The following is a 12,522-nucleotide window of genomic DNA, read 5'->3' as shown; positions in this document are numbered from 1 at the left end:
CTCCTTCAGCTCCCACCCGAGGAAGCAGCCCGCAGGTTTGGGAGGCGAGGAGCTAGGGGAGAGTTCCGAGAGCCTGGTCGGTGTGGGACAAGTCCTGGCCGTGGGTTCTCAGCCAGCCCGGTAGCGAGGCAAGCCTCCAAGGGCTCCGTTTCCGGCCTGCTCACGGTGGGGGCACATTCAGCCTGGAACAAGGGAAAATGTGGAAGGCTTCTTCCTGCAGCGCCCCCAAGTCCGGCTCGGCTTTCCCTCCGAGGGCCGGGTTGGGAGGTTTGTGCGGGTGTGGGCGCCGGGGGCGAAGGGGACTCTCTTCTCAGGAAGTCCACTCCCCCTGGCCACGGCTCAGCCTGGAAGGGCTGGGAGGCTCACTGGGTCACGGTGGGGTTGAGCACCCCCGCGGCGGGCCCCAGGACCCCGGGCACCGAGCCGGGCACGGAGCCCTGCAGGGAAGGCACGGGACTCAAGGGCTCCGGGACGCTGCGCATGGGCCCGGGCTGTGGCTGCGGAGCCTGCTGCGGGGGCGGCGGCGGCTGCGGGGGCTGCGGCTGCTGCTGCTGCTGCTGCATCTTCTTCTTATTGATTTTCCTTTCCTTGGCCCTGCGGTTCTGAAACCAGATTTTCACCTGGAAACGGACAGGTGGAGAAGGGGTGAGCACGACGCTGGAGGACCAGGCTCTAGCACGGGTGCAGCGCCCTCACCAACTACCCACCCCATCCCTACCATTCTAGAAGCGTCTCCTGGATAGGTCCCACACGGCCTAGCACGGGAGCTGCCCCAAACCCAGCTCCACTTCCTTCAATGAATTCGCCCCCTTCCTTGCTCCCCACGTTTCCTCTCTGCGTCTTTTGTGGGTTCTCTGAACCAAAGGAAACAGAAACCATATGCCAGGGGTCCAAAGCCAGTGGGGACCTCCAAGGACAGCCTGAGGCCTTTGGTGTATCTTATTGCCCTGCCCCCACCTTGGAATAGAAAGTAACATTGAAAGTGGAACTTCCTGTTCATGAATGTGGCCTTGTTTTTTTCTAGACAACCAAGCATCTTCATGAGTTAAATTTTGCCCCGCTTCTGTGAGCAGGTATTCTTGTTTTAAGTTTCCCCCTAGTTTTCCTATCTCCCATTTACTTTTCTCAGGAACAAAAATAATAGGTATTTAATAGGTCTGGCATGACCTGGGTTGAACACATAACACTTTAGCTTTCTCTGGTTCCTCCAAGATCACACTAAATGAATAAATCAAATGCTCATATTACATAATTATATTCAACAACATTCAAAAAAAGGCTACTGGAGGTAGAGGAAAAACCCTCCAATAGGCGAAAACTCTGGGCCGTGTGCACCGAGCGGCCGGGCCAGGCTGCTGAGCAGGCCCCTTGGCGTCCCACCTGTCTCTCCGAGAGCCCCAGCGTGGCGGCCAGCTCGGCCTTCCTCCGGATGGTGATGTACCGACTGTAGTGGAACTCCTTCTCCAGCTCCAGCCGCTGGTGGTCCGTGTACACGACCCGGTATTTGTCTTTCGTCCTGGTTTTCACTGCGGAGGAAGAAAGGCAGAGCTGAGTCTTGCAAGGCAGCCCATCAGTCATGGGTAATGACAAACCTCCCTAACCCAGAGGCCGTTTCTCTGCCTTCCCACCGCTCTGGGGGGCCTGGGCTTGGCTAGTTCCTGCCAAGTCTGACAAGCGCCCCCCTCTTCCCCATTCTGGTTGGGGGGTGCGGGGGAGGGGAGTGTTGAGGACAGTAGGCTGGGGGAGGGGGGCACAATAAACTAACCTTGGGGTTAAGGGTTTTCTTTTTAACTCAAAGAGAAACCAAAACCTGACACAAAGAAGGTAGCAAAATTCTGCCATCTCTTTTGGTCATTCGGGAAGAAGTTTCCGCACCGGGGGGTGGTAGGAGGGAGTAGCCAGAGCTCACCAAAACAGGCCAGCTCCAGGCCAGCTCACCCCAAAACAGCAGAGGACTGGGCTATTATCTGCCCTGGAGCAAGCAAGGGCTGCTTTTCCATTTGTGCAAATGAGGCTGCAGGTGCTGCGAGGCAGCCAAAGCCATCACCCTGGCCCACCAGGCCCGCCCGGTGAAACTTCCCAGCTGAGAGCTGGAAGTCCCGGATGGAGGACAATGGCAGGCAGAAATCCCCTCCCGCCAGGGACGTTCTGTGCCTGCTCTGACCAGGTTTGCGACTGGGCACTTTTCCTTTTTTAAAGCCTCTCGGTATTCCTGTTTGTAAACCCCACTGGAGCTGTCCTGACCAGTGATCTTCCCTCATTGGATTGAGTCAACATATTAAATCCTGGATTGATTGTTTTACTGAAGGGCTTTGACAAATAGTATCCTCACTGCTACAGCAGTAGACCTCAACTCCGGCACTCGGCTGAGGGCTGTCCTGAGTCAGCCTTGGGCGCAAGGAGGCCAAGGCCCCAGGTCGGGGGTCTTCCAACAGCCGCACAGGTTCAGTCACTGCAGTGCCCACTCCCACAGGAAGATCTGAAGGGGCTAGCAGTCGCCTGGAGGTGTTTAATGCCCCGCAGGCCGACTTTGTTCAGGTAAAACCCTTTGCAAACCACAACAAAAGCGCCCTGGGAAGATACAGGCCGGATCAGAGGGCGCTCCCCCCGAGCCGCTGAAAGGGGAACACAGCCGCAAACAATGCAGGACAAGGCGATCTTATCAAAGAAAAGCCCTTTCAATGCCTTAATAACAACCGCATTCTGTTTGAATTACCACTACTGAGCAAATGGCGGGTCCGGCTTTCATCCCCCCCCCTCCCCGCCAGGCGCATTAACATAAACACGACCCGGCAGGCGCATTTGAATGCGCGCTGCGACCGCGACCCAGCGCCCGCCTAGCGAGTGGAAGCCCTCCTTTGCCAGACGCCCCGGGTCCTCGCTCACACGCGTGGGCTCCAAAGACCCACTCGGGGCTGCCCTTGAAACTCGCCCCGACTGGGTAGCGTGGCTCTGGGGCCCAGCTGGCTCCCAAAAGGATGTCTCCAGGGATGGGGAGCGGACGCACGCAGCCCGGCGTCCAGTAAGGATGCCTTACTTAGAGCCGCCTTTGCCCACGCGCTTTCTCCCCACCTTTAAATCACAATGACCTGGGCCAGTTTCAGACGGGTAAAGGCGAAAGCGGGACCGGGGACGCCATGCGCCCAACGGCCCCGCGCCCTGAGAGCCCCGGAGGCGCCCCGCACCCCTTGGGAACCGAGAAGGGGGCTGGACTGGGGGTGAGATGAGAGGGACTTGTCAGAATTCATTATTGACTGCGAAAGTCACCACCCTCTTTCCGGGCCTTAAAAGAGACAATGGCAGGACCGGGAAGGTGTATATCAAAGCCGGCCGGGCCGCGGACCACCCCTCCTCCCCAACTCGACCACCCTCCGCCCCGTGACAGATGACGCTGCGCAGAGAAACCGGGCTCCGGCCCTTAGGCCGCAGCCTCCCCACATTAACATCACAAGGGGCCCCGGCGCCGGCTGCGGCCTTGCCACCTCGGCGAGGGACTTCATCTGCTCTCATCCTCTCATGTGCTGACCCCGCGGCCTGGGCGGCTGCGGCCCTTTGCCCGGCCCATCCCGCCCTCCAGCCCCACCCCAGCCCCGCGGCCGCCCGCAATCCCTGCCAGACGCCAGAGGCTTTGGGAGCCAGGGTGTGCGATCGCGCCCAGATACTAAGACGAACAGGGGCGCCTCGTGTTGGAAGGGGAAAGGACCTAGTCGAGGCTCCGAGGCCCACGCGGGGCAAGGTCCACGGCCAGCAAGGCGGAGAAGGCCGCAGCTGCCACCAAAACACTCCTCAGGATGTGCGCGGCGACGCGGAAGCCGAGGCCGGAGACAGCCCCCCGCGTGCGCGCTGATTTATACTGTCGTAATTGGCTATAAACCTGAGCGAAGTGGCCATAACCTACACCCCCACGGCCTGCAGGCCTCGAGAGCTGAGCAAGGGCTGAGGGCTGGGCAAAGACTGGTGTCAAGCCGTACGACAAGATTCACCACACCGACTTCCTCGCCCTGGCTTCCGCCTTTTTTCCCCCAACACTTAGACACGTTATCCCGGGGCGAGGAGGAGCAGCCCCGTGGCCTTGGAGCCCCGCAGAACCACAAGCCCAGGGTCGTTGAGGAGACGTCCCACCAGACCTGAACACACACACACACACACACACACACACACACACACACACACACACACCAGACTCTAGGAAGGAAGGAACCTGGAGCCGACCCCCTGCCTGGAGCCGCCTAGGGCGTCACGCCCCCTGGCCCACTCGCTCAGCGATGCCACCGGAGCGCTCCAGGATGCTTTTGGTCCCGATTTTCCAGCTTTTTCCTTCACAGAGCAAAGGTTCAGAGATTGGGGCCCGCCTCCTGCACCTGGGCTCCGGCAGCGGCATCTTACTTCCAGTGGCAGCAGCTTGCTTGCCGCCGGTCTCATTCGGACAGCTGTCCCACTGACCCCTTGAACTGGCCCGAATACCTCAACCTGGTCCTGGGCTCTGCCTCAATGCTCCTCCAGCCTCCACAGTTGGGGTGGCTCAGATGGGGAAAGGAGAGCGCGAGGTACAAATGGATGGATGCAGGGAGTCCCACTACTCTGCACCCTTGGGCTGAGAGTGTTCTCTGCAGCCAGCATTGAGGGCGGATTCCACCCAGGTCCAGCCGCACACAAACCGACATTCCCCTGGCGCCTCCCGGCGCTGTCCTCGAGGTTGTGCGTGAGCAACCGTTTAGAGAAAATGGGGGCCTCTCTCGGCCCCTAAACTGAACACGGAGTGTGAGACCCACCCCGGGTGCAGTGGCCAGTCCAGTCCCGTGGAGGCGGGGGCTCCCCAGTTCCCTGTTCCGTCTCGGTCCTGCTGGCGCACGGCTTGCAAACAATCCTGGAGGCGCCGGTGCGCACCGCGGGCGCGCGGCAGCCAGGTCCGCGCCTTCCCGGGGCCCTCCTCCCGCGGCGCGCTGCCGCTCCTTACCTTGGCTTCCCAGAGACGGCTGCGCCGGCTTCCGCATCCACTCGCACAGGTTCCGCCGCTGGCCGCCGGGAGACAGCTGCTCGGCCGCAGCGGTGGCTGGGGGACCCGGAGGGCCAGGGTTGAGGGTCTGAAGCAGCCCGGAGGCACAGGAAGGCGCCGCTGCCGGGTGGTGCGGGTGGTGGTGCGGGTGGTGATGCGGGTGGTAGTCGGCGGGGCTGCTGTAGCCCATGGCGGCGGCCGGCGAGCCCCCGTTGAGGCCGTGTGCCACAGCGTTGGCGGCTGCCGCTGCGCCCCCCGGCGCGTAGCCGTTCCAGTCCTCGCGGAGCGGGGCGCCGTACGCTGCCGGCCAGGACGGCCCCGGGGACTGCGCGCTGTCCAAGTTGGCCGCCGCCGCGGCCGCGGCCGCCACGTGGTAACCGCCGTAGTCCGGGTACTGCGGGGGGCTGACGAAGTTCTGCGGCGCCAGGTTGAGGCTGCCCGAGTGGCGCACGGAGCTGGGGTACATGCTCACGTCCTTGTCCAGGAGGTAGCTCACGTACATGGTGGCGAGGGCCCGAGAGCACACCTCACCATGCTGCCTTGGAGACGGACGCTGGAGGCCGCCGCGGGTGGTGGGCGCCGAGGAGAAAGGACCAGGGAGTACGAGGAGCCGCGCCGGCTGCGCCCCGGCCTGCGGTGCTCCGCTGGCTCCGCGCGGCGCTTCTGCCTCTGCGGCGGTCCCTCCCTCTGGCGTGCCTCCTCCCTCCTTCCCTCCCTTTCTTCCTTCTTTCCTCCCACCTCCTTCCCACTAGGCTGCAGAGGCGGGGAAGACCCGCCACCGGCTGGCGTGCGGAGCCCCAGGCCGGAGACCTTACGTGATTAACGAGTGTTTACAAGACTCTATTAGTAATGACACAGACACCAATGGCTGCAGACGTCGAGGCGCTGCGCGCCCTCAGCGCGCAACCCCCAGAAACACGATTTGCATTTTAAAAGATCAAGGGGCGGGGATGGGGGGGGGGAGCCCGCGAGAGGGCCACGACCGGGTCCCAGCTAAATATTCAAACCTTTATTGTTAAGAGCTTCCTTCTTCCAACCTGGTGCACCTTTAATCTCCAATCTCAGGTTCAAAGAATGAAACCCAGAGACTTGCAAAAGACTTGGGGCGGAGGAGGGGGAGGAAGAGCTATCTTGCTGGGAATATGGGCTCCCAGGCCAGAGCAAGTCCTGTTTTTGTCTTTGCAGGCCAAGAAACTGTCCCTAAAAGAAAAAACGAAAGCTCTGGCTTTGATGACATCCGTTGCGGACAAACCAAGGAGTGGTCCTAAGAAAAAAGCCAGCAACCGCTGCCGCCCACCGCCCTGGGCGTTGAGCGCCTTCTGTCCTTGCTCAAGAAAGTCACTGTCCTTGCTCAGAAGATATTAATTATGTCCTAACTCATCTTACACTTGGCCTTGTTGTTATTAAAGCCTTTGATTCTTGGCACAGTTACATTTATTCTTGACACAGTTATGAGAATTCAAGGCTTCCAGCTATAAAACCAACAGGGTGAAGGGAGCGGAGACTGCTATGGAAGGCAGGCATTGCCAGGGAATGAGGAGGATGCGCAAGGTGTTTAGCTTCCGGAAATTCAACAAGCCCCATTTTTCTGCTGGCTTCTATTTGTCTAAGTGGTTTTGAACCACGGAGAGGAGAGCCAGGAATGTCTACAACTAGTAGCCAGGTCTCGCGTCTTTACAGCATTCCTGTGTCCCAAAGTGTTTTCTCTCCTTCACAGTCTCCCAAGATTTTTTTTTTTTTTTCATCTCAGCAGAATAGGATGGCAATTCCTAATGATTCATTATCACTGATGAAATCTACTAGGGGATAAAGACCAAGAAAGGGGATAAAGACCAAGAAAGATCCTTCTTGGTTAATTGAAGCGCTGTGGGCCGGGGTGGAGTGGGGAGGCCCAGGGTTGGAAGTGGCCACCGTGGGCACCTATCAGGGACTTCAGGAGCGCAGAAGCCGCGGGACTGGCTTCCGCACGGGTCCTGTCTTCCTGCCTCTTGTCCCAGGCAGGGTCGCTGATGACGCTGCCAGGCTCAGTCGCAGGCGCTGCGCGGGTGGACAGCACAGCCAGACTGGGTGGGCGGTGGGTGCTATGGGGGCCCGCGCTTTTGCGCGCGCACTGGCTGCTGCTCTAAAGACCCGCAGTTGCTGGTTCTCGTTGTTCAGCGCTGTCCCGGGAAACGCCATTGTCTGTGGTGTTGTGCAGTGTTACTCCCCGCGTCCTCGCGCCTCCCGGGATTGAGGACAAACCTGAGGCTGAGAACCTGCTCCTCATATATGCAACAGCTACCAGTCTGTTCGTGCCCACCTGCCCGGTGCCATCACACCAGCAGCCTTGGGCTGCGGGAATCCGTACTTTTTGAGTTATGTGAGGAAAAGGGAAATTGGGGGTGTTGGTGTGCGACAAGAGCCTAGGAGCTGTAGAAGATATTTCCCCCTCTAAACCCGCAGCAGTTAATCCTGTGCCGGGTTGCGCCAGAGCCTGACAAGAACAGTGGAGTCCTTCGGTTTCCTTAAAAATAAAGCCAGGAAGAAATGGCTGTTCCCATCACAGCATCACAGAGTCCAAACCACTGGGGGGGGGGGGGCAGGGAGCATTCTGCAGGGATGCGGGCGCTGAAGAGGTGGGCATTGAGGACTTTTGATCTAGTCAATATCTTCCTCTTCTTCCTGGAGACAAGACACCCCCCTCCCGCGGCCCCCCACCTTCCATCTCTGGAGACCACCCCCCTCCCCTTCCAGGCTGGAACTCTGGAATCCCTGGCTGATGCTACAGCCCACGTCTTCGGAATGCGGGCATTCTTGGGAACAATCGCTTTATTAGGGACAGCCATTCCCTCCACCCCATGGTGGCCACTTCCTGCCTTTATGGCCCAGGCAGCCGCTGGCTAATTGTCCCTTCTCCAGCTGTGTCTCTGTGCTCTGCCCTCCAGAAAGGGCCCTGACCTGCGAACATTGGAGGGGTGGGGGTGCCTTGAGAGTAGGCAAAGACGCTCTGGACCGCTGTGGGTCAAGCTGGGCCTGAGTCCCAGGCAGGGCACCCACCTGGGGAAAGCCCAAGCCCCCTTTGGGGTGCTTGAGTGGAGACAGGGTGGTGGAAACAAACCTGCTGTCGCCCTCCTTGCAGAGGGGAGTCTTGGTGGCGGCGGCATGGCCCTGCCTGCAGCCCCAGAGTCTGGGCTGTTTGGCGAGAAGGAAGCAATTGTCAAAGATGCTATTGGACAAGCTCCTCAGAATGGGAGTGCCAAGCTCCACCGTGTGGATTGTCCACTTGGCCAAGGAGTATGCAGCATTGTCTCCTGCCCCAAGGGGCAGAGCTGGGGTAGCAGTTAGAGAGGCGTAGATGGTGGTTTGATGGGAAAGGGGCAGACAGCCCCTCCATCCCTAGAGTTCAGGACCATTGCCCTGGGCAGGTGCAGGAGCCACCAACATCAGAGTCCCTTGTAGGATTGTCTGAGTCCTAGGCTCATGGTATTTGACAGCTATCTTTGTCTTCGGGGTTCCCAGGAAGGGGACACAGGGTGCCCATCCATGGCTCATTGCTGCTGAAGATAAGTGCATCCTCTACACTGGGTCACCAACATGCCCCCCTCCCCCAGGCCAGAAAAGCCTACAGCCAGTTGTCCTGGAGGAAGCTGGGGTTAGGCTGGGACTGCAGCTGCAAACCTATGCAGCCAGAGTTGACTTTGAAGGCCAGGAGAGGGCAGGAAGACCGAGATCCAGGTAAATACAGGAACAGGAAGACAGCAGAGAGACCAAGACCAGGCCATGCAGTTGATGTCTCTTTGTTGCTAACAGTGTAGAAGCCAGTCCACATTCCTCAGAGGGTCCAGGCTTTCAGATCCCTAAGGACAGTGGCCAAGACTGGGTCAGCGGGAGGAAGGAGAGGGGAGGGATGGGGAGCTGGCTGCTGCCGGAAGGGGCGGGGCCGCCCTGCCAGGCAGATGAGACACTCCTTAAATCCACAGATCATTGACGAAGCTCCCTCCCAGCTCAAAGGTCCCTGCCTTGTTTGCTCCAGTGAGGGGGACCCTGCTCGGCCTGATGTTTGTGGCTCCTAGAAACTGGGGAGCCTGCTGCCCTGCTTTGCCCAGATAGTACAGGTAATCTGGATCCACCTGACCATGGAAGCCAGCTTGCTCAAGACCTCTCAGATTTAGAAACATACCCAAATCCCCACTGCTGCCCTTTCACACCGCTCCAATTCCCAGGATAATTAAGGAAGGAAGCTAAGTGTGGGCTGCTGGGCTGCAGTGCCACCTCTCCTTCCTTGGCAGTTTATGGAGTCTCTGTGGCCATCTCACTACATCCACAGTCCACGGGCACAAAAAAGGAGCTTGTTAATGGATGGTTTGACCCCAACAATTCCACCTACTCTGCTGGTCGTCCACTCTACCACCATTTCTGCAAAGGAAATCGATGGCAATAGCCCCTTCTGCAACTCCCCCTGAGAGCCCACCACCTGTCCAGCCTCATTAGGCCACAATGGAACCCCACATGTTCATTAAGCAGCGCGGGAGGGGCCGCAACTACCCTGGCTCCAGGCATAGAAGTGGAAGGTCTCTCTCCAGTAGAGAGAAACCCATTACCCCCCATCTCCCAGAGCACACTGGATGGCCAGCCTTCTCTGGGGGACTAGAGCCTTGCCACTCAGGAGTCTGGGTGCAGAAGGAGGGGAAGCACATCTTTTGATTCAAAGAGAACATCTTTGTTTGTTTTTTTGTCTGTCCCAAGTATAAGAGGACATTTCACACACTTTATGAGACAGAATTGAAAGGTCAGTTTAGTTTGGTGCAAGACAATGTGACATCCATGCATGCAAGCAATCATTCAAGAGTTCACAAAAATGTAGATTATGAAAAAAATGGACATACAGATTTCAGTTTTGGGGTTTTTTTTTCCATTTGTAAAACCTAGCTTTTGATTCCATTTACGGGAACTTTTGAAGCGCACTCCTATTCTCGCAGCCAAAGCAAGGAAGTTAGAGAGTCTGAGGGGATAATCTTTGCTCACCTACAGAACACTGGCTTTGCTCAACAGATCCGCAGCTGGATGGAAGCCCCGTTTTCCTCCTTTCTTTTGAAACTAGGGCCAGCGGATACTGATTGGGGCTGTGGGAAGAAGTGCAGTTCTGGGGGGAGTGATGGACACCCACTCCTGAGAGGGGGAATCTGAGGGTCGGTGGAGGATTTCATGCCAAGGAAAGGGAAGAAGCTGGCTGACCAGCCGGCCTTCACGGCAGTCACCCTGGGGCTTGAGAGTGGAGGCCCTTCAGGCTTGTTGGGTCACCACTGTCATGTGCATCTGAAAACCTTTGTTTAGTCGTATGAAAATGTGTTCCTAGGAAACCCCCGGCGGCTACATTGGATGTGCCTAGTGAGAACAGGTGTCCAACCTGCCTGGACCTGTGGGCTAGCTGCCTTGCTAGAGAGACCTGAATCTCAGAGGCCATTTACAAAGGCCCAGAGAGGCTAGGTAAATTTCCCAAGGCCACACAGCGAGCTCTCCAAGTCCCTGTTATACGCACCTTCTTTGCAACTCACAGAGCACCTGGTGGCGATGTTAATTATTACTGAGGCTGCCGGTGCAACCCTGGAAACAAAAACCCAACACGAAACTGTGGAGCGTGATTCAGGGAATCTGAACTCCTTGGCCCCGGGGCTCCTCCTTGGAACAACTTGAGAACCACCCGGTTCCGCAAAGCAGCACATTGTGGCAACTTTTCACTTCCTATTTTGTTCTTTGAATGGCGAATTTTCCCTAAGCCCCATCCCATCCAAGAGCCTTCTCTCCAGTCTCCGGGCAGCCAAGGCACCCGTCGGCATTTGTTTCCAACCACCAGTGTTTCTGAAAACAGCGGTTCTCTCCTTTGTCGTGGCCAGAATCCACACACTAACTGGTGTCTGCACAGATAGCCAAGTGGAATGGTGAGGGCCACCAACGATGGGGGCAGCTGGTCCCCCTGCTCGCCTTCCTTATCCAGTCAGGGGACACCTTTTGGGCACATGGGCCCCTGCAGCCTTCCTTTCTGAGGAAATTAAAAGGAAAGCCCACTCTGTCCCCAGTTCTTCAGGTTTGGGCATTTCAAAAGGGCCAGCAAGAATGGACTGTCCCCAAACAGACCTTGATTCAGCTCCTTCCCTTCCAGCCACCAGAGTTGTTTTTGTGCTTTGTATGTTTGTGTTTATTTTTAAACGAATTCGTAAGGAAGGTATTAATTGTTCACATGCACACACGCACACACCCAACCGCTTCTGCGGCCCCGGGCGGCCCCGGAAGCGCATCTGCCGGCGACCCTCTGCTCCCCGGCTGGTGGGCGCTCCAAGTCCGTGGCTGCGCCGGCTCGCCTCACCTCCACCCCGCCCCGGGGGTTGGTATCCCGCATCCTGCGCACCAGGACGGGAAGCAGAACGCGGCCCCGCCACACCGAGGCCGGCAGAAGTTCTGGTCGCATCTCTGTTTAGGCCAAGACTTGGCCGGAGAAGACTGCCCAAGTGACCTCGGCTGTCGCCGGTGACTGCCCAGGTGCGGAAAAGCCTCCGCCTCCCGGCTGCTGCTCGAGTCAGTCCTTCCAGCCGTGCGCCCACGTCCCGCTTCTCACGCTCGCCCAGGCGGCTGCCACTCTCTCTGTGTCTTGAGCAAGAGCCTTCCGAAGCCAGCTCTCCTTCCCCCTACACCTGCTTCAAAAGCGGTGGATCCAGCGTCTGCCCGCGCCGAGACCCACCTCTTCCTGCAGGAATCAACAATTTCCCGGACATGCTCTGGGCTGTCGAAGCGTCCCAGTTGTATAACCCGGGACAACCTGGGTCGGGTCTCCAAAGTCTGGAGCTCACCTGCTCTCGGGCTGGCCGGGGCCGGGGGTGTTCGGTACTTTTCACGCTGAACACCCTTGAAAAGAGCCCGTACGGCTGTGTTTGCGGGCTCCCGCCTGCCCTGAGGATGGAGTGTCACTAGGAGTCTTTAGGCCCAGCGGAGCAGCAGGTACTGCAGTATCCCAAGTTGACTGGCTAGAGAGACACTGGCACCCAGCCTCAGGTCTCAGGGGCCCATCTTTACCGCAGGGGCCCAGGGGGTCAGGAACTGAGCCACCAAACTCCAACCCTAGGAGCTCCTAACTCCCAGAGGAGGCGTCTGGCTCTGCGGACCCTGGTGGTAGCCTGCGATCCTAGCACCTGCCCCCATGCCCCCGGCACTGGCTTCTGCCTTTCCCCTTCCTGCAGCTCTGGGGACCCCAAGTGGGATCCGTAGTGCTTTCCTTCTGGAGGAGGGGGGACACTAGCCACCCGCACCGAGGAAGCGGTCTCTGCCTGGGCTTCCCTCTGCTTTCCCACTTCGGGCAAGGCTGCTGGCCCCGGGAGGGAAGGCCCGGCCTACCACCTCTGCTCGCCTTGGACACTCGGTCCTTCCTCTGCCGCTGGAAGCCTGAGTGGTGTCCATTGGGGCCCTCCACACCAAAACCGATGAGCCAGGCGGGGGTGGGGTGGGGGGGAGTGTCTATGAGAGGTGCCCAAAAATCAGTGCCAGCGTGCACGGGC

At 58.6% G+C, this 12,522-nt stretch overlaps 1 protein-coding gene across 1 annotated transcript; it reads right to left on the bottom strand.

Annotated features, from left to right (window-relative positions):
- Positions 1-356: 356 nt before the first annotated feature.
- Positions 357-5,870, bottom strand: CDX2 (caudal type homeobox 2). The gene is made up of 3 exons (XM_040979903.1): positions 4,958-5,870; positions 1,381-1,526; positions 357-620 (listed from the first exon to the last, which is right to left on the bottom strand). Exons 1-3 carry the CDS (start codon positions 5,496-5,498, stop codon positions 363-365), a joined length of 945 nt encoding a protein of 314 aa, XP_040835837.1. The 5' UTR covers positions 5,499-5,870; the 3' UTR covers positions 357-362.
- Positions 5,871-12,522: the final 6,652 nt, after the last annotated feature.

The sequence above is a fragment of the Ochotona curzoniae genome, unplaced genomic scaffold (assembly GCF_017591425.1).
Source record: "Ochotona curzoniae isolate NIBS_2020 unplaced genomic scaffold, NIBS_Ocur_1.0 contig_3332, whole genome shotgun sequence".
NCBI classification, from domain to species: Eukaryota; Metazoa; Chordata; class Mammalia; order Lagomorpha; family Ochotonidae; genus Ochotona; species Ochotona curzoniae.
Note: the sequence above shows the minus strand (reverse complement) of the source record. Positions and strands in the feature narration are given on the sequence as shown.

Bases quoted from the DNA above. Each gene is read 5' to 3' on its own strand.
- CDX2 (XM_040979903.1), bottom strand. From the start codon at position 5,498: ATGTACGTGAGCTACCTCCTGGACAAGGACGTGAGCATGTACCCCAGC. The intron at 1,527-4,957 runs GTAAGGAGCGGC...CTTCCTCCGCAG, and splicing joins GCCGTCTCTGGGAAGCCAAG to TGAAAACCAGGACGAAAGAC. The intron at 621-1,380 runs GTGGGACGCCAA...GTCCGTTTCCAG, and splicing joins TGGGGCTCTCGGAGAGACAG to GTGAAAATCTGGTTTCAGAA.